Source organism: Colossoma macropomum, unplaced genomic scaffold (assembly GCF_904425465.1).
Source record: "Colossoma macropomum unplaced genomic scaffold, Colossoma_macropomum, whole genome shotgun sequence".
In the NCBI taxonomy this organism is placed as follows: domain Eukaryota; kingdom Metazoa; phylum Chordata; class Actinopteri; order Characiformes; family Serrasalmidae; genus Colossoma; species Colossoma macropomum.
Window position 1 is genome coordinate 32,153,131 of NW_023494810.1, and position 21,666 is coordinate 32,174,796.

Sequence of the window (21,666 nt, forward strand, 5' to 3'; positions counted from 1 at the left end):
AGGGGTTGTTCCCTCTCCTAATTGGGAGTTGCACAGGGTAAGGGATACTCACTGTCATGGCTGACACTCCTCTGCAATGTTGCATGGACCTCGGGAACAGTACTCTTGGACTGTCAGACTGGGATGCACACATCCCTATTTTTAAGAAAGTATGAATGTTTTAAGAGATTATGAGAAAGTTTATGCCACGTTGCTGGAAAGGAGACTCTGACCGATGGTCGAACCTCAGATTGAGGAGGAGCAGTGCGGACATGGAGCAATGGACCAGCTTTTCACCCTCATGCAGATTGTTGAGGGGCCATGGGAGTTTGCCAACCCAGTCTGTGTGTGATGTGTGGACCTGAAGAAGGCTTACAAACGTGTTCCCCAAGATACACTGTGGGAGGTCCTCTGGGAGTGTGTTTACTGGTCTCTGTTTACTGGTCGGTTTACATACCAACCCTCACCTGTGGTCATGAGCTTTGTATAATGACTGAAAGAATGAGATCACGGACACGAGCGGCAGAAATGAGCTTTCTTTGCTGGGTGGCGGCTACACTCTAGTTGATAGGATGAGGAGCTTGGTCATCCGGGAATAGCTCAAAGTAGAGTCGCTACTTCTCCACATTGAGAGGAGCCATTTGAAGTGGTTCAGGCATCTGATCAGGATGCCCCCTAACCACCTCCCGGTGGAGGTTTACCCGGCATGACCGACTAGGATGAGACCCCAAGGACCCACTGGAGGAATTATATCTCCAAGTTGGCCTGGGAGCGGCTCTGGATCCCCTGGAATGAGCTGGAGGAAGTTGCAGGGGAGAGGGTCGTCTGGGATTCTCTGCTGTCCCGACTGCTACCGTGACCCTATCTGGATCAAGCGGTTTTAAGATGATGATGATGATGATATGAATATTCATATGCACAAACTACTCACACAGGAAAACACACACACTATCTGCTCTCACTATCTACTGTCTATAGACTCAACAGCCAAATAGCTACTGCAGTTTCTACTGCTCTCTCTCTCTCACACACACACTTGGGCACACGCCCACTTGCCTTGTCACAGCCAATACACGTTACCGCCTGACCTCCACTGACCAACCTGTGTCTGTGTAAATCTGTCTCTTTTTCTCCTCCTCCTCTCTCTCTCTCTTTCTCTCTCTCTCTCTTCTCTCTCTCTCTCTCTCTCTCTCTCTCTCTCTCTCTCTCTCTCTCTCTCTCTCTCTCTCCTTCTCTCTCTCTCTCTGTCTCTCTCTCTCTCTTTTTTGTCACTCAGGCGTGAGTGTGGGTTTGGTGAGAAGCTCCTGTTTGTCCTCTCACTCTCTCGGTTGTCGCTGATTGTTCTGCAGTTATGGAGGATTATCATAAACCGGACCAGGCCACAGTGCAGGCGCTCCGAAACATCGCCCACCGCCTCCGCATCAACTCCATCAGGGCCACCACCGCCGCCGGCAGCGGGTAGGACTCACACATACACCCATGCACGTGTGCACATATATATATATATATATATATATATATATATATATATATATATATATGTATATATATATATATCACAAAATTTCTTGATGAATAGACCAATAGATAAAAACATACAAAAATATTACGTTAACTAACAGTAAAAGGTAGGAAGGGATTTCTTCTTCTGTAAAGTTATATGCCCCACATGCATTACCTACAAGTAGTAATAATATATATAATATATATCTTATAATGTTCCATGTTTATTATATATATGTAAGTAAGTGTATCTATGAGTGATGCATGCTCTTTTTTCTCACTAAATGAATAAAACATAAATAAAATGAACAGGTCATGTTTTATAAATCATAATCAGATTTCTCTTTGGACTGTATGTAACCTGCAGTTTAAATGATTCACTGCATTTAATCTAAACTGTGTGTTTGGTTTGGCACCGTGTGCTTTGTGTGCCGTGTGCAGGGCACCTCTTTGTTTGAGTGAAGAGGAGAGATGAGAGGTTTCTTCTTCTTTTAATTCATTAGATCACAGTTCATTTTTGATTTTGTGATAAAGGTGCCTTTGTGCTCCATTTATGATCAGTTCCTTATATATAATACATATTACAGTTTATTTTTATCTAGACCATAAAAATATGAGGCGTGGCCAAATGTAATTAACAGCTCTGTTTATTTGTTTTATTGTTTCAAAATTTTCGCACAATTTGCAGAAATTCTGATGTTGAACGAGAGGTCTAAAAACGTTAGAGGAGCAGAGGCGCCAGATTTGATTGTATTTCATACACTGATTGTAGTTCATACGCTGAAATGTTTCGGGTAGTTCGATATGCAGATAGAACAGTTACTTTTGGCAGATATTGTGAGCTCATATGTGGCCAATTTTGGACAAATCTGAGAGCTATGATTGTGTTAATGCTGTGATCAGAGGGGGCTGGATTAGGGATGCTAGAGGTGGCACAAAGCATTGTGGATGCTCCTTGTGGTCGAGATATTCCACAGACAGAATTATGCAGCAGTGATGGGTGTTGAGGGCAGGTGGTGTCCTTGCATGGGTTGTCTGATTAGCCTCTTGCTTGCATAGACTGACCATCCTGAGTAGCTCCTTGGTAGCACTAGCTTACCTAATCGCTTTGGTGCTGCTGATCATCTGTAGCTCCTTGCTAGCATAGACTGACCAGCTTGGTTTGTCTGAGTAGCTCCTTGATAGCAACAACTTATCATATCTGCTAGCTTTGGTGCTACTGGTTATCCAGGTAGCCTCATGCTAGCAACAGCTGACCAGGGGCCAGTTTCCCAAAAGCATTTCAGTTTTAAGATCGAATCTCTTTTCTGCTAAGATGCTTTTGGGAAACCCAGCTTAGCTTGGTTGTCCTCTGCAGGTTACCTATAGCATAATTATAGCATAATAGCATCCATATGGCCAGGCACCCCTGGACTGGTCTCCTTGCTAGCTGGACCTGTGATCACTATTGGATACTACTGGAGTGAGTTGAGTATCAAAGAGCTGCTATTTTAGCTAGCATTAGCATAGTTCATTTTTTTGCAACTGATATGATGGAGCTAGCAAGCTAACCACCAGTGAACAGCTAATGAAAGTTAGAGTTGAATTGACCCACCTGGACTGGTCTGTATTCTGGGTAAGAGCTGGGCGATGTAGTAAAAACATAATATCACGATACTTAAAGGACTTTTCACGATACACAATATACCACAATATTTATTGTTTCTGACATCTGATTCATTGGAAGAGACAAAAGATGCAGCTGGTCAGTGTTTTTTTAGTACTGATGATGTCCATGAAACTCAAAGTAGAAATAGTAGCCATGTTTACATGCAGCCCAATAATCTGTGAATAATCCGATTAATAGCTCAATGGGAATATAATACATCCATGTAAACACCTCAATCAGAATAGACTAGTCCATTGAGGCCATTTGGAATACAGTGTCTATCCAATTTAATCCTGTAAATAATCTGTTAAATAGAAGAATAATATCCGTGTAAACGCCTGTATCTGATTACATTCCCTATCAGAAAGTTTAAGTCTGTTCTGATCATGTTCGTCGCGTCATAGTGAAAGTTTATACCGTTCAACATGGCGGAGCAGAAACTGGTCTGCGGAGGAGACGAAGTTTATGCTCTGGTCTTTAAAAGGCGGCTGTGGGACAGACGTCCAGCTTATGTGTCTCAGAACACGACGTCTTCCTCTCGGCCTTCTTTAATAAGGACATGTGAAGGACGTTTTCCTGAGTCTGACATCATTTTAAAGTAATTAAAAACACAAGCGCTGCTCACTGCTGCTCATCTCACTCTGACTGGACTCACGTGATGCTGGTTGTCATGGTAACGTCTACACTTAGTGGTGCTCTACGCATGTACATAATTGTGGATCTGATTCCTTGTAGTGAGAATGTATATGAGCATATAAACACCTCAGTCTTAGTCTATAATCAGAATGTGTTCCATTGTGTGTGTTCCTCACATGTATTGTATGATGTATTGTTGGATGTGCATGTTGGGTGGTCCTCATACCGTTTTCCTTTCTGTTTCATCGCCGTGAGCGATTGTGTCAGTGATAGAGTGAGCCCGTCATAGAGACGATGTCTTAGAGCACTGTGGGTGTTACGTAATCAGCTGGTTCAGTAAACAGGGCGCAGCTGCCCTTTTTCTGATTTCAGAAAACTCTACCTGTGCTTTACGTTGTGTGAATAATTCACAATGAATGGATCAGTAGAAACGGCCCACAATGACATGGAATAATTGCATCGTATAGATTTTTGGCCTATTAACTTAATTAAAAGATTTGTGGTTTTGTTCAACGGCTATGATATACAGTACTGTGGAAAAGTCAGAGACTACCCTTCCCTTTCCAGTCAAAACAGCCTTTTTCAGTATCAGAAAAAAGCAGAAAATATTTAACCGAAAATTATACAGAAGCTTCCATTCTTTTCAGGAGACTCACTTTCAGTTCCTCAAAGAATCTGCAGACACACCTCCAAAGTTCAGTCTTAGAAGCTGGTTGATAATTTTCTGAAGTAATCAAACACATTCAGTGGTGTTGAGGTCTGGACTCTGGGGTGGTCAGTCCATTGTTCAGCTTCTTTGTCTGATGTGTCCGTCTCCTTTTCTCAGTGAGGTTCTTCATGACGGCTACACATCCTTTCAGACCCACAGCGCTGAGTCGTCTTCTCACAGTGGAAGGATGGACAGAAACACCTGTGGATGTTTTCAGATCTGAAGCAGCTTGATTTTCTCCTCTCTCTCAGAGATGAAAGCTTTAAGTTCTGTTTATCTTATGGGGGCCGTTTTGGGGTCTACCAGGTCTTCCAGGTGGTTGTTAGGAGTCACATTTTCTCATTTTTTGGAAAACTCCTGTTTTTTCACATTGACTTTCCTTTTCCTTATGCGAGTGCATTATGTTATATCTTAGATCAGAAATATCTGCTTTAACCAATGGTGAGGCAGTTTAGTTGAGTTTGGGTAATTGTATGAATGTCAGGGTCTCTCTGAAGGGGAGCAGTTATGGATGGACTTGTTGGTTTTAAGATTGGAAGGATGGAAGAGCTAAATCTGCGGAAACAAGTACAGAGTGGACCAAATACTGACAGCTTTTGTATTATATTTAGTGTTGGAGGCTTTTGTGTAATTTATTGTTAATGTTTTTCTGACAAAATTAATAAATCATACTTAATAATTAGTGAATATTAATGGAAATTGAATAGACAGGTGGTCTCTGATTTTTTCACAGTCCTGTACATGATAAGTGTATTTAGAGTGATTTGTACCCCTCGCTCTGTCTCAGGCACCCCACATCATGCTGCAGTGTGGCCGAGATCATGTCTGTTCTATTCTTCCATACCATGAAGTACAGGCCAGATGACCCCAAAAACCCCAACAATGACCGCTTCGTCCTGTCCAAGGTGAGATTGCACGTCCCCTGACTGAAATATCAGTAATAAACATATTAGGTGATCATTCTAAGTGATAATAGACCTGAGTTAAGTTAAGGAGTAAAAGGGAGTAAAATGTAGATTCATTTTCTCAGTAATATTCCAGTAGAAATAGAAGTGTTATCATTTGTTCATTGGAAAATACTCAGTAAAGCACAAATCCAGTAAAATTATACTTATGTAAGTATATGAAGATGTAAGCAATCGTAACTATAGTTATACCCACCTCTGGTGATCAACATAATCTGGAATAATTGGATCATTGCTTTAAATTTGGCTTCAAATGTTGATAAAGGCTGTGCTGTGGTTGGTCAACTGTTACATGGTTGATTAAATGCTTGTATTATGATCATTTAATAGTTGGAAAGTGATTGGTAAATATATGATATTATGGTAAAACCATAATATAATTGTGTTTAATAATTGCCTTATCGTTATTGTATGGTTGATAAGTGATTTTATAATGATTATATGATGGTTGGTAAATGGCTGTAATATGGTTATATTATAGTTGGTAAATTACTGCATTATGGTTATATCTTAAGTAGAGGTATTATGGTTATATTATTGGAAAATGCTTCTATTGTGGTTATATTAAGGTTATATTACGATTAATAAAGTATTGTATTATGATTATAATATGATTGGTAAAAGATTGTATTATGGTTGTATTATGATTAGTAAAGTATTGCATTATGGTTATATTATAGTTGGTAAATGGTTGTATTATCGTTATATTATAGTGGGTAAGGTACTGTATTATGATTGTATTATGATGAGTAAAGTATTGTATTATGGTTATATTATAACTGGTAAAGTATTGTATTATGGTTTTGTTACGATTGGTAAAATATTATATTATGGTTATGTTATGATTGGTAAAGTAGTGTGGTTATATATAGTATGGTTATAATATAGTATGGTTATAATATAGTTGGTAAAATATTGTATTATGGTTTTGTTACGATTGGTAAAATACTGTATTGTGGTTACATTAAGTTTGTTAAGTACTTGTTTTATGGTTTTGCCTTTAGGGTCATGCGGCCCCGGCTCTGTATTCAATGTGGACGGAGACTGGCTTTCTAAAGGAGAGTGACCTGGTCAACATGTGTCAGGTGGACTCTGCTCTGGAGGGCCACCCCACACCTGTGAGTAATATATGTGACCCAGAATGAGCCTCAGCTCTCCGTACCAAGACAGTGTCCTGAAAAAGAATGAAAGGCAAAACTGGTTTATATCCACAGTAAAAGATCTACAGTTAAAGGACGTGCTGAGCTTTTCTAAATCATACTCCACTGCCACTTTCATTTTAATGTTATATTATATGTAGAAAATATTACATACACGTTATTATTTTATGTCCAATTAATGGACAATCAATTAATGTTCCATGAGTAACACAAGAAGCTGTCACTAACTGTGGACTTATCAGAGTTAGTCTTTCTCCAATCAAGAATATTTCAAAATTACTTTCCTGTTTTGTTTTTTTAATGACGTAATATTACTGTAACACCACTGACAAGATTTAGTGTCGAAATGAAATATTTGTATATTTTAAATAGGCCACACAACATTTTAATGTATTTTTACAACTTAAACTGAACAACAAGAATCAAAATTACTGTTTGCTATAAAATGAACACTCAGCTTTGTGTGGTTTATTCTATTTTTGAGCTCATTTATGGCCTCAAAGTTCCAATTACTGTATTGTGACTCAGAATAAACACCCTGATACACATGAAACTGCAGCTCAAAGAGAGACAAAATTGTGATGTAATTTATTTTATTCATGTGGAACCAATGAACATATTTGAATCAAGTCAGTTCATTTTTTTCAGTGAATCATGCCACATCTGTGTGTGTGTGTGTGTGTGTGTGTGTGTGTGTGTGTGTGTGTGTGTGTAACAGAAGCAACAGTTTGTGGATGTGGCCACCGGTTCACTGGGCCAGGGTTTGGGCGTGGCCTGTGGAATGGCCTACACTGGAAAATACTTCGACAAGGCCAGGTAAGAATCCCTCAGCTCTACACATCCACAGCTAAATTACAGTGGAAATGCACTGATTTTTAAAAACGTCTGAATAATTAAGTGGTTAAGATGTAAACAGAGCTGTTCAGAGTGGTTTGGTGTGAAACGCTCTGTTCTAGAGGAACTTACAGAGTCAGAACTGTTCACAGTGGTGGTGATAGGAACCAGACGTCCACCTCTAAAAGCTCCCTCACAGAAAGTTACTACATGAAGTGGTTATGAATTCACTGCCTGATGTCTGAGACAGAGCTTTGAGAAAGTTTTGGCTTTAAAACCTATTCTTATTAATGGCAGAGAGAGAGAAAATATTCTGCAAAGAAAACATTTTTTAGATGCTTTCAGATATTTTCTATCACCACTGTAAAGAAATCTGAATCAGTAAGATTCTCTACGATGAATCATTTCACACCAAAACATTTAGAAAGACTTTGTTTACATTTCAACCACTGAATTATATTGACATTTTGAAAAACCAGACTTTTTTTGCCAAAACTGTAGCATAAAATCATAATATTGGTGTTGTAAAACATGATGTTGTTGGTTTGTGAAGAGGCAAATGTTTCTATACTCTAGGCATGGGGTCTCAACCCAAATGTTAAGAGGAGCCATTTTGTCCTTTCAACAAAAATCAAACCACCCTGGGAGCCACAACATTTTATGTCCATTTTACCATCTTGGCTGTAAATGTGTCTCAGTATGTGCTGATGTTCTAGTATAGAATAAAAATAGAAAATAAACGAAAACACAGACTTACTTTGCTCTGCTTTAAGCTTTAGCTCAGCTATAGCCGCTTTTCTCACATCTCCGGCAGGAAACTTTTCCACAAAAGTAGAATGGAAGAATAGGCTGAAGTCGCTTCTCGTTCACCAGCTTCTTGTTTGAATTTTCCCGTTCCACCTTAAATGGTGCCTGAGAATGTACGTGCTGCACCATTTAAGGTGGAATGGGAAAATTCAATCAAGAAGCTGGTGAACGAGAAGCGACTTTGTCAGTTTCTCGCTGCAGATTAAAAGTCTCAGGAAACCAGCCGAAATATCGATGTTCATCTTAAATCTCTCTCTTTGCCATTTTGTTAGCTTACTAGCTAGGTGAGATAGTTGTCTGCGTTGCTATGGTGACCAGCAGTCTGCGCTGATCTTCAGGGTTAAAGGGTGAATTAGCAGTTCTACATTAACTCCAGAGTTTAAGACCATTTATTGTTAAACTGTGTTGAACGATCAGCAGAGCTTTATTTTACTGTAAAGGAGGATTATTTTATTTTTACCTACAAACCTAATTCTGCTGTGGAGCCACAACAGGGCAGTAAAAGAGCCGCATGCAGCACCGGAGCCACATGCTGCCGACCTCTGTCCTATACTCAGCAGTGATTTGAGAAGCCTTAACATGCGTTTTAATAGTTTTATGGCTAATTGGCTGCATTATATTTGTTGAAAGAGTATCTTGGTTGTTACCTGGTTTTATAATGAACAATAAAAGGTTTTATTGCAGTTAATAATTGGCTGTTATACCATAATACAATGGCTTTTAAATGGTTGATTAAAGCCAACTATTAGTTGCTACTGTTTTCTGTTCTGTATAAAAATATATAAATGTTAATAGGGCTACTTAGCCATTTTTGGGTCTGCAGTTTTCGTGTAGCATTCATTGACTCACAGACCTCCCCTTACATCCTCTCAGCGGGGAGCAGAGCTCTCAGAGTGTGTGTGTGTGTGTGTGTGTGTGTGTGTGTGTGTGTGTGAAGGGTGTGTAGTCTCTCCGTTTGCTGTCCTCTCCCGATTCTTCTGCTCTAATAATCAAAGCTCCAGAGGCAGTCACCCAGCTATTTTTACTACAGCTCCAAAATCCAACATACACGCTCTTATACCCCCCACACACGCTCTCCCAAACAGACCGCAGCCCCGTCCACCTCAGAGAGGCAGCACATTTACTCTACACACAGTTTGAGTGATGCCTCTGCTAGGCCTTCCTCAATGGTCAGTTTCTGACCACAGAGATGCTCTTGTCTGGATGTTTTGGCTGTGGTCCACTCTCAACCTAGCAGTGATACTGACGTATAAAAATGGATACCAAATAATGTCTGGACAGCAGCGATCCTGTGGTCATAAACTGACCAATGATGAATGGTTTAGTGGTGGGCTGATAAACTGCAGTATAGACATGGTGTAGTCTGTACCTGTACACCTGCAAAGTGCACCTGTATGGTTGGTGTTTCTGATAAAGTGGCCGGTGAGTGTAGAAGGTAGGACTTTGCAGCTGTTTGTTCTGGAGTTTTCTGGGGTTTGGCCGAGACTGACCATCTTCAGAGCTCACACACAGAGGTGATGAGTGTGTGTAGTGCAGATGCTGTGGCATAATCCCCAAATGACCACTGACCAGTCCACACTTAGAGATAAATAGATAGATAGATAGATGGGGATGGGATGGATGGATGGATGGATGAATGGTTGGATGAACCGACAGATAGAATAGATGGAAGGATAGCTTGATGGACAGATGGATGGATGGATGGAAGGATGAACAGGCAGATAGAACAGATGGAACGGTAGCTTAATGGACAGATGGCTGGATAGATGGATGGATGGATGGGTGGATGGGTGGATGTATGGACAGATGGCTGGATGGATGGATGGATGGGTGGATGGATGGATGGACAGATAAATTATATATCCAGTGTAGATGTTTTATTGAGTATTTCACGTTTTTGGGGAACAATAGGAAGTTATTCAATGATATGAACAGATATTGTGGATATTATCTGTATTATAAACATTATAATTTGTGTTATAAGAAATCCCTCAGTTTGCTGTCTGTGCTGTGTTGTCTGTGTTGTGAGTGTAGTTACCGTGTGTTCTGTCTGCTGGGTGATGGGGAGATGTCGGAGGGCGCTGTGTGGGAGGCCATGGCCTTTGCCTCCTACTATCAGCTGGACAACCTTGTGGCCATCCTGGACATCAACCGGCTGGGTCAGAGCGAGCCGGCGCCTCTGCAGCACCACGTGGAGAAATACCAGAGACGCTGTGAGGCGTTCGGGTGGGCTACAAACAAACATCACAACCTGCTACACAGTGTCTGTTTACCTTATATACATATATCTGTGAGTGTGAAGGAGACCTTTTAAAGGCTTAAAGAACCTGCTGAGCAACGTGAGTCTAGAACACTGTGTTATGTTTAGATCAGAGCGGCCTGTGGTGACCTGTGGGCCAAAGTTGGCCTATGAGGACCCACCAGAACTTTACCTAACCCCACCTCCTCACCCAATGAGAGAACAGACATATTTTTATACTATACATAACACATCGCTGCTGTCGAAAGAAAACCTCATATCTCCATTTTTGATGTTTTTCAGTTTTTGACATAATTTGAAAATACCTGGTACCCGTTACATTGTGTGTAAAATTCAGGATGAACGGACCAAAAGAAATGACCCAAAATGACTTGGAAAAAACTCTGGTTCCATTGACTTACATTAAAAGTAAAGTAGGTTTTTTCCTTCTCCTGTAAAGTTACCATTTTGGAGATACAAGGTTTTCTTCAGACTACGGTGATATACATTCTTATGTTTGTGAAAGTACTGCAGTAACAAAATGTAGTGTAATGTTACAAAACACACTTTTAAAAACAAGGACAAAAAGTTTAGGCACCCCTGGTTTAGCTGATGCGAGTTGTTTGTTTTCATTTGTTGTTTATGACTGACTGAAGTGTGTGGGTGTGTTTTCAGATGGCACGCTATAATCGTAGATGGTCACAGCGTCGAGGAGCTGTGTAAGGCTCTGACTCAGCCTCGTCACCAGCCCACCGCCATAATCGCCAAGACCATCAAGGGCAAAGGCATCCCCGGTACTGAAACAGGTTTATTTAACCCATTTTTCACCCCAATGTTGGATTCCACCCTTTAGCTTGGCTTGCCAAGCTGGCACATGTTTCCTCTGTGATACACGACACCTTTTCAATCTGCTGCTAACACACACTGCTAATTCTGTTATGTCAGCTAACAGATGCCCGCCTTGGCTAGAATTACGTGAGGTAGGAGAGGGGGGTCAATCTACCCCCCCAGAGCGAGTGAGGATAAATGTATTGTGGACTCTTGGCCACGGATGGCTGTGGCATCGCCAGGAATCGAGCTTGCAATCTCCCCATGTTAGGGCCACTGCTATAAAACAGATGGGGCTGCTTCTAAAATCCATATTCAGAGTCGTTACATATAAACACATATGATGGCCGTCGTTTGGAACTTTGTATTAATATAGTAAGGGAAAAATATTATATCATGATACTTAAAGATATTTTCATGATACACGATATACATCACGATATAGAGATTTAGAAAATATTTTAATAATGATAATACACCTACAGGCTGCACTGCACTGAATCCAATTAAACAGGCCTAATTATGCTAATTGTTTAATAAAACCTGTAGTTGGTCAGTTTTCTTTAAAAGGGAATCCTACTCATTTTTAAAAATTCATAGTTCATAATTCAGTGGTTCAGATGTAAACGAAGTCACTCAGAGTGGTTCGATGTGAAACAGTTAATTTGTATAGAAACTAACAGACTCAGGTTTCTTTACAGTGGTGGTGATAGGAACCAGGGGTCGCAACATAAATATAATCATTTTATTTACTATCCACAACCACCAGTGAACCCACATCTGTGTTCTGAGTTTTTGTATGGAATGTCGATGATGGGAAAATAGCAGGAAAAATGAAAAATAAGCTTCCTTTTTGGACTATTTTGCCCTAGAACACCCTTCTTGTATCCTTCCACCATAAATAGGCTTAAATAAACAGATTAAATTACATTTTAGTCCAAAACGTTATCACAAAACAGTAAAATCAATGTTTCAGTCATCAGCCAGTGAATTCATAACCATTTCATGTAGGAACTTTCTGTGAGGGAGCTTTTAGAGGTGGACGTCTGGTTCCTATCACCACCACTGTGAACAGTTCTGACTCTGTAAGTTTCTCTAAAACAGAGCGTTTCACACCAAACCACTCTGAATGGCTCTGTTTACATCTTAACCACTTAATCATACAGCAGTTTTGAAAAATTGAGTTCCTGACAATAATCACAGTATACTCAGAGAAGGATATTGTGACATGATTTATCATGATAATGATCAAATACTGTCACATGGCTCACCCCTAGGTCGGGTAGTAAAAACTTGTTGCTTGGCAATGGTAGTGTAATATTATTATTATTATACCACAGTGCTTGTGGAAGAATTGTAACCATAATTAATAATAAATTGTATTTCATAATTGTGTATTCTGTCATATTGTATTTTGGTGTCATTCTACAAAAGCAATAATCCACTGTGTGTTATAGTGATTTTACTCATGCAGAGTCTAACAATTACTGCTTTAATTAACACTAAATACCAGATTACACACTCAGATTAAGCCTAAATCTAGACTAAAAGGGCTTTTCAAAGGCCAAACACCTTTGATGTTGCAATTTAGTCTAAGACTAAGATAAATCCATGTCCTAAAAACCAGCCCAAAATCAGTCAGTATAAGTTGACAGTTTTGCATTGTTGCTAAGAAAGCAGTCTATAACTCTAATCCTGGAGATCTAATCTTAATCAATCCAGGTTTGATCTAATCCAGAAGCAGGGCTGGAGCTGTAAGTGGTTTCAAATCCATCCTTCCTCATGTCTGTTCCAGTGGCGGAGGATAAGATGGGGTGGCATGCGAAGGTTCTGCCAAAGGACATGGCGGAGAGCGTGATCAGAGACCTGCAGAGCCGCATCCTCAACAGCAACAAGCGCCTGTACCCGGCCACCCCCACTGAGGATGCCCCACCCGTCAGCCTGCGCAACGCCCGCATGCCCAGCGCACCCAGCTACAAACTCGGAGAGAAGGTGAGAGAGAGAGAGGGAGAGATGGATAGATGGATGAATGGATCTGATCTGAAATGTCAATATTGAGCAAATACAGGTGTGTTTTAATGGACTGATATTGAATATAGTACATTATGCATGTTAGAGCAACTTGAAATATAAACACATCATATTTGAAACATAATAAAATTGCAAAAAATAAATAAAAATCCAAAAACCAAAGCTTCATTTCGGAGGGCGTCACACTGTACATGATGTCCTAACCGAAACATACTCTGTGCTGTGTCGTCTTTCTTCAGGTTGCGACTCGTAAGGCGTACGGGATGGCTCTGGCCAAGCTGGGCCGCTATAACGAGCGCGTGGTGGCCATGGATGTGGACACTAAAAACTTCACCTTCTCAGAGATCTTCAAGAATGAACATCCAAACCGCTTCGTGGAGTGCTACAGCGCAGAGCAGAACATGGTGAGAATCCTTTAACATGCAGATCTCTTCAAAAAACACTGAGATAACCTGGCCTCCCAGCCATATGAGTTCCAACACACCTGAGCCAGGTAATCCAACTCCCAAAATTCCATCTGCACACCAAATAATACAGCTTCTATCATTCCAGCTCTCGATATTTCTTATGCACATCTGAATCAGGGGCTGCAATTTCCACTGCTCCAGCTACTTCCACTGAACCCACTACTCATATTTCATCTGCACACTTGAGCCAGATATACAAGCTCAAATTATTCCAGCTCCCAAAATTCCATCTGCACATGAAGAATTATGGCTCCTATTATTCCAGCTCCCAGTGTTCCATATGCACACCTGAACCAGGTATTCCAGCTCTCATTATTCCAGCTCCCAAAATTCGAACTGCACGCCAAGTATTCCAGCTCCCGTTATTCCAGCTTCAATATTCATCATGCACACCTGTGCAAGATATGCCAGTTTCCAATATTTCATCTTCACACGTGAGCCAAGTATTACTGTTTCCAATATTCCATCTTCACACCCAAGCCAGGTATTCCACTTTCTAACGTTCCATCTGCACACCTGAGCCAGGTATTCCAGTTTCCAATGTTGTATCTATACACTTGCACCAGGGATTACAGTTTCCAATATTCCATCTTCACACCTGAGCCAAGTATTCCAGTTTCCAATGTTGTATCTATACACTTGCACCAGGGATTACAGTTTCCAATATTCCATCTTCACACCTGAGCCAAGTATTCCAGTTTCCAATATCCCATCTGCACATCCAAGCCAGGTATTCCAGTTTCCAATATTCCGTCTGCACATCGGTCAGGTATTCTCTTGTTTGGGAGTTGAGAAGTTATTTTATGACCTTTTGTTGGTCCCAGGCTGCTCAGAGGGGTCTTACATAAACTCAGTAACGTAAACCCTTAATTCCAGAGTTATTCATTTCTTTTTGCTCTGTTATTCAAATCTAATCATTAATTATGTTAATAATTTACAATGAATCATGAGGTTCAAGTCTGTAACTTTTCATTAAATTTAAATTGTAATAAAATGATTTCTCCACTTTTTTAATGCAGTGTGAGCGAGACATTATTAATATCTAACTTGTGTTAACTTTTGATAATGACAGCAATAAATGCAGAATCTGATGGTTAAATAACAATAATTATGCCAGAGCTGCGATCATTTCCATTGCAGTTCTTTCAGTTTCAATTGAGTCAATGAATTCAGTAACTGAAGTCATGATTACCAGTCTAGCATGCGTCTTTCAGCAGATAATGGCCTTAACTCAGCTTGTGGACTGAATTTCTCTCCTGATTTGATCCTCCACTGGTTCACTCTAACCCTGCTGTGTAATGCTCACTCATGCTGTAGCTGCATCTCACAGGCGGGTTATATATATATATAAACACCCTGGAGGCTTTATGACTGTGCGTTTGCTGACTCAGAGGAGTCTATACATTCCAGAGTCAGCCTCAGCTAGACCGAGCTTCTGCACTCGCATGTTCTCTGGAAGGCTCTGATTGGTCTAGTGGAACAGCCTCCTGTATGATGGCGAAAGCTGGTTGGTTGAATTATGCATGGTAGTGCATGAATAATGCAGACGCAGTAAAGCAGTGACCCACTTACGCTCCAGTTTGCAGCACATGATTCTGCACCGTGTGCTCCTCCTGCAGTCCGCCATGCAGAAAACCCCTCCGCATGATTTCTGTCCCACGGCGGGCTTTATTGCAGGAATGGCTTCATCAGTGCGTTGAACCGTGTTGAATGTTAGAAAGAGAATAATTACTCAAAACAGGTCAGCTCTTGTCAGTGACCGAGGGGACCGAAATCCTATGTGACCATATTTTTTTAGCCACTCAGAAACCGGTTTATACCCAAGCATGAGCTAAACTCAGTGTATTAGTGCTAAGATTATTATATAATATTCCAGTGCAGAAACTTTGCCGGGTGGACTCATAAAAAAGATGCGTACTTTTGTAAAAGTATTGGTTATTGGAATTGCTTTTCCAAGTTTTGATAACCTGGTCTCCCAGCCATATGAGTTCCAGCACACCTGAGCCAGGAGTTCCAGTTTTCACTGTTCCATGTGTACACCTGAGTCAGAAATTCCAGTTCCCAAAATTCCATCTGCACACAAAGTATTACAGCTTCTATTATTCCAGCTCTCAATATTTCTTATGCATATCTGAACCAGAGGTTGCAGCTTCCAATGTTCCATCTTCATACCTGAGCCAAGAATTCCAGCTCTCATTATTCCAGCTTCCAGTGTTACATCTGCACACTTTAAACAGGTATTCCAGTTCCCAAAATTGGTTACTCGAATTGCTTTTCCATTTGTTAAAAAATGTAATGTCAAACGTATTAATTTTATTAATTCATTCATCAAATGTGATCAATTATTCTTCGCTGCCCTGTTTCTGCATTTTTTAAATGTGTTATATTCAGAAAATAAACAGTTATGGTGCATTAAAATGTGCAGAAGTTTGTTCAAGGAACTTATGAACAAGCAATAAAATGTCATTTGACCAGCAGCGCCTCTTCAAGCAGCACTAAGAATCCGTTACGGGTTGTGAGAGAGGAGCTGAGTCGGCTGGGGGAGCAGCTGTGTTCCACATGTGTGGAGAAGCTGCTGGATTCCTGGTTGAACTGTGAGCTGTATGAAGAGGATTTTCTCACAGGAAGCAGGAAATGGGCACAAATGTGAGGGATCTCACTCATATGGAGGATTTCAGTGAATTCCTGTTTGATCCTCTTCTCGCTGATCAGTTCAGTTTTCTCTGAGAACATCTGTCATACAGATGTTTTAAGCAAAGTTTTCGCTCCTGTTCCGTCACCAATGTTCACTCCAGCCCTGATTTAGCCGCAACCCAGAATGCGAGAGGACAGAGAGCCACTGTTGGCCCGCTGAAGGAAAAGCTGGTGGCCCACCGGCTTTTTGTTCAGCGTTTTCAGGGCGGCTCCACTGGTGATTAAGCAGAGTATTAGACATAATGCCACTTTTTCCACTCAGAGTCCAATTTCCTTTTTTTTTCTTTAATTTCTTTCTTTCATTATTACTTATAAATTAGTTTAGGAAACAATTTTAGGCCTAGTCATTCATTTTTTCTCTTGGTTGATTGTAATATTTTATTTTCCAAAATAAAAGGCTGTGTGCATTTAAAATGTGTTTGCAGAGCTTAAAAACTAGTTAGAATTCATATGCAGGACAATATTCTGGGTGGTCCGAGGGTGGACCAACAGTAGCATCCAGTCAGCAAGGTGCTGAACTCATCAACCCAGCAATACATGCTTGCTGTCTGGAGCTTGCTAATCAAAGTCTTCCTTTGGGCTTCAGTATAATGTGTGTTAGATTAGTCTGGTAACTGAAATGCTGTATGTTGGGTAGCTAACTTTACTCTGCCCTTCATTCAGCCTAATGAGAAACTGTAGAACGGACTCAGTTTATATCACAATACCTACATTTAGAGTCAGTTATTCATTCAGCCTAATGAGAAACTGTAGAACAGACTCAGTTTATATCACAATACCTACATTTAGAGAGAGTTATTCATTCAGCCTAATGAGAAACTGTAGAACAGACTCAGTTTATATCACAATACCTACATTTAGAGTCAGCTATTCATTCAGCCTAATGAGAAACTATAGAACAGACTCAGTTTATATCACAATACCTACATTTAGAGAGAGTTATTCATTCAGCCTAATGAGAAACTGTAGAACAGACTCAGTTTATATCACAATACCTACATTTAGAGAGAGTTACTCATTCAGCCTAATGAGAAACTGTAGAACAGACTCAGTTTATATCACAATACCTACATTTAGAGAGAGTTATTCATTCAGCCTAATGAGAAACTGTAGAACGGACTCAGTTTATATCACAATACCTACATTTAGAGTCGGTTATTCATTCGACCTAATGAGAAACTGTAGAACAGACTCAGTTTATATCACAATACCTACATTTAGAGTCAGTTATTCATTCAGCCTAATGAGAAACTGTAGAACTGACTCAGTTTATATCACAATACCCACATTTAGAGTCAGTTATTCATTCAGCCTAATGAGAAACTGTAGAACAGACTCAGTTTATATCACAATACCTACATTTAGAGTCGGTTATTCATTCAGCCTAATGAGAAACTGTAGAACAGACTCAGTTTATATCACAATACCTACATTTAGAGTCGGTTATTCATTCAACCTAATGAGAAACTGTAGAACAGACTCAGTTTATATCACAATACCTACATTTAGAGTCAGTTATTCATTCAGCCTAATGAGAAACTGTAGAGCAGACTCAGTTTATATCACAATACCTACATTTAGAGTCAGCTATTCATTCAGCCTAATGAGAAACTGTAGAACGGACTCAGTTTATATCACAATACCTACATTTAGAGTCGGTTATTCATTCAACCTAATGAGAAACTGTAGAACAGACTCAGTTTATATCACAATACCTACATTTAGAGTCAGTTATTCATTCAGCCTAATGAGAAACTGTAGAACAGACTCAGTTTATATCACAATACCTACATTTAGAGTCAGTTATTCATTCAGCCTAATGAGAAACTGTAGAACAGACTCAGTTTATATCACAATACCTACATTTAGAGTCGGTTATTCATTCAACCTAATGAGAAACTGTAGAACAGACTCAGTTTATATCACAATACCTACATTTAGAGTCGGTTATTCATTCAGCCTAATGAGAAACTGTAGAACAGACTCAGTTTATATCACAATACCTACATTTAGAGTCGGTTATTCATTCAACCTAATGAGAAACTGTAGAACAGACTCAGTTTATATCACAGTACCTACATTTAGAGTCAGTTATTCATTCAGCCTAATGAGAAACTGTAGAACAGACTCAGTTTATATCACAATACCTACATTTAGAGTCGGTTATTCATTCAACCTAATGAGAAACTGTAGAACAGACTCAGTTTATATCACAATACCTACATTTAGAGTCGGTTATTCATTCAGCCTAATGAGAAACTGTAGAACAGACTCAGTTTATATCACAATACCTACATTTAGAGTCGGTTATTCATTCAACCTAATGAGAAACTGTAGAACAGACTCAGTTTATATCACAATACCTACATTTAGAGAGAGTTATTCATTGCACCTGCTGCACACAACTTAGTTTTTTTCTCAATTTATGTAAATTTAGAGTATATTATTAATTTTAAATGATTTTTAGTACAAAGTGCCTTATGGACCTGGCTTGTAACTCACTCACACATGTTTAGCAGGCTGAAGATTCTACATTAGGGAGCAGTATTAGCACTCGAGTATCTTTTGGTGCTTCATAAGAGAGTCGCTTTGTATCAGTGATGCTTGTTAGGATAGACAGGATGCTGTTTTACGTTGTTTAACTGACCTACCATTAGCATTTGTTGCTGTCGTTTCGACCCTGCCTAGTTTCAATTAGCTACAACTACATAGTCCAGCATGGTAGTGTAGCATTTGAAACTGGACTCTCCACCTTATCTAGAGTCTCTAAACTCCACCCTAAGTTTGATTGATTGAAAGGGATTTTCTCCAAAGTTCTGTAAATTGAATTGTACCCTGGGACACAGCAGTAAGACAGTTTGAACTTATTTTAAGATGACGTAGCAAGCAAAAATAGTACTACAGTGTACTTAGGCCTAAAAAAATCTAAGTTCTAAATCCTCAACCTGCCGTTTGGACAAAGCTCTAGCTCACTGTCCCGTCTTGCTTACCTGTTCAGGTGAGTGTGGCCACAGGCTGTGCTGCCCGTGAGCGGAACATCGTGTTTGCCAGCGGACTCGCCACCTTCTTCACCCGCGCATACGACCAGCTGCGCATGGCCGCCATCTCCGAGAGCAACATCAACCTGTGCGGCTCACACTGCGGCCTGTCAATCGGTGAGTGACTCCGCCTCCTTTACCGTTTAAGTCCACCCTAAAACACTAATCCCCACCCCTTTTCAGTCACGTGCACTGCCCCAAAATTTCTTCTAATCTGTTGTGTTTTTCACCTACTGTATATTCCAGCACCCCCAACTGTATTTACAGTAGCCTATCTAGTTTATTACTGTCATATCAAAACCTCACAATTCCAACAGAAATACCATCGCTTTCAGTTTTCATATTCTGTCCATCTTCTGAACAAACCTGTCTTTTACATTGTGTGAGCATTTCATGAGAAGTGAACCAATAGAAATGATCCAAAAATATTTGAAGTAACGCTAAAAGTTAAGGATATTTTCCTTCTCCTGTAAAGTTTCTGATTTGGAGCTGTGGGGTTTTGTCACAGCAGTGATTTTTCACCGTACTTGGTCTGCAGTTGATTAGCCTAGAAAATGTTTTGTTCTGATTTTTTTCCTGAGTCGTTGATGTGTTTTGTTTTCCTGCCCGTCTGGAGGTGGAGCTCATTTTAGCCCCTCCCTCTCTCACCCCCCTGGGCCATCTCGGAGGCTGTCTCCGGGTGACCACCTGTCCCTTCGTTAGTACAGGTACACTGCATGTCACTCTGTCTGTCTGTCTGTCTGTCTGTACACCTGCCTGCCTTGTCTGTCTATCTGTCTGTCTGCACCTTTCTGATGCTCTGTTACAGCAGATTAGTTTTACCTGGATTCCTTAACTTAAGTAATTAGTGACAAGATCTGTGATTTTGATCCAGTATGAATCTGCAGTGTGTGTAGTTTTTACAGTCTGACGGTAATAATTGTGGAGCGATTTTAATCCAGTATGAATCTGCAGTGTGTGTAGCTTTACAGTCTGACGGTAATAATTGTGGAGTGATTTTAATCCAGTATGAATCTGCAGTGTGTAGTTTTACAGTCTGACGGTAATAATTGTGGAGCGATTTTAATCCAGTATGAATCTGCAGTGTGTAGTTTTACAGTCTGACGGTAATAATTGTGGAGCGATTTTAATCCAGTATGAATCTGCAGTGTGTCACCGGTCCTTTGTACTCAGTTTAGGTCTGGGAAATTAAACAGATACTTCATCCCAAACCAAACAGTCAGTCAGATTTTACATTACAGAACCTGGTAAAACTAATCCAGCTCCAGCAGTGGAACTGTTTAGTTTACTGCACCAGCTCTAAAGTCCAGAGTTTATAGAGTGAGTGTGTATGTGGGGTGTGTCTATGTGTGTGTATGTGTGTAACAGGCGAGGATGGACCAGCCCACATGGGTCTGGAGGATTTGGCTATTTTCAGGGCTCTGCCCACTGCTACTATTTTCTACCCCAGTGATGGTGTGTCCACTGAGAAAGCTGTGGAGCTGGCCGCTAACACCAAGGTACTGCACTGCTGCACACACAGCAAAGCACAGAGACACTGACACAACAGTTTCTGTTGCCTTTCACATCTACAGCATTTAGTTTAGCTCAGTAAATGACATTACATTAACATTAACATTAACATTAGTTAATTCCACTTATTCTTCTCTCTGCAGTGCACATTACTATTATATTATCTTTGTTGTCCATGTAAGCATCTTAAAGGAGCACTACAGCCAAAAATTTGAATTTCACCATCTCTGTTGTAAACATGCTTACACTGTAAAAATGATTCAGTGTTTTACTTAAAAATGTAAGTAACCTGATCGCCTTAAAATGTTGAGTTCCTTGAACTTCTAATAGTAAGTTAATGTAATAATAAACTGTGTTTTACATTCTGATAACATTACTTGAAGTTCAGTGAACTCAGTTGTGCAGCAGTAGTCCAGACCGCTGGGCCCAAGTTTTATTACACATTTATATAATCTAAGAATAACTCAGCCTGTATGCACTGGAGTTCCTGTTGTTACTGAATAATACCTTAGTATGTAATAAGCCTGGGATTTTAAGGGGTAAAAGACTAACCCCCCCTCCCCCCCCACTGATGATGTATCTCGAAGGTGGTAGGAGATTTACACAACAAACTACA

The 21,666-nt window shown here is 40.2% G+C and overlaps 1 protein-coding gene across 2 annotated transcripts in view; it reads left to right on the forward strand.

Annotated features, from left to right (window-relative positions):
• Positions 1–1,178: 1,178 nt before the first annotated feature.
• The window catches only part of tkta (transketolase a), a 28,013-nt gene continuing 7,525 nt past the window's right edge, over positions 1,179–21,666 (forward strand). Inside the window, exons 1-10 of one of the 2 annotated variants that reach the window (XM_036559565.1) lie at positions 1,179–1,437; positions 5,263–5,380; positions 6,445–6,558; positions 7,319–7,416; positions 10,237–10,467; positions 11,156–11,274; positions 13,104–13,300; positions 13,579–13,743; positions 19,499–19,655; positions 20,907–21,037. In XM_036559565.1, coding sequence (XP_036415458.1) covers positions 1,331–1,437; positions 5,263–5,380; positions 6,445–6,558; positions 7,319–7,416; positions 10,237–10,467; positions 11,156–11,274; positions 13,104–13,300; positions 13,579–13,743; positions 19,499–19,655; positions 20,907–21,037 — 1,437 coding nt within the window. In that variant the 5' untranslated portion in view covers positions 1,179–1,330. The remainder of the gene's footprint in view (positions 1,438–5,262; positions 5,381–6,444; positions 6,559–7,318; positions 7,417–10,236; positions 10,468–11,155; positions 11,275–13,103; positions 13,301–13,578; positions 13,744–19,498; positions 19,656–20,906; positions 21,038–21,666) is intronic. The other variant, XM_036559564.1, reaches the window with a different exon arrangement.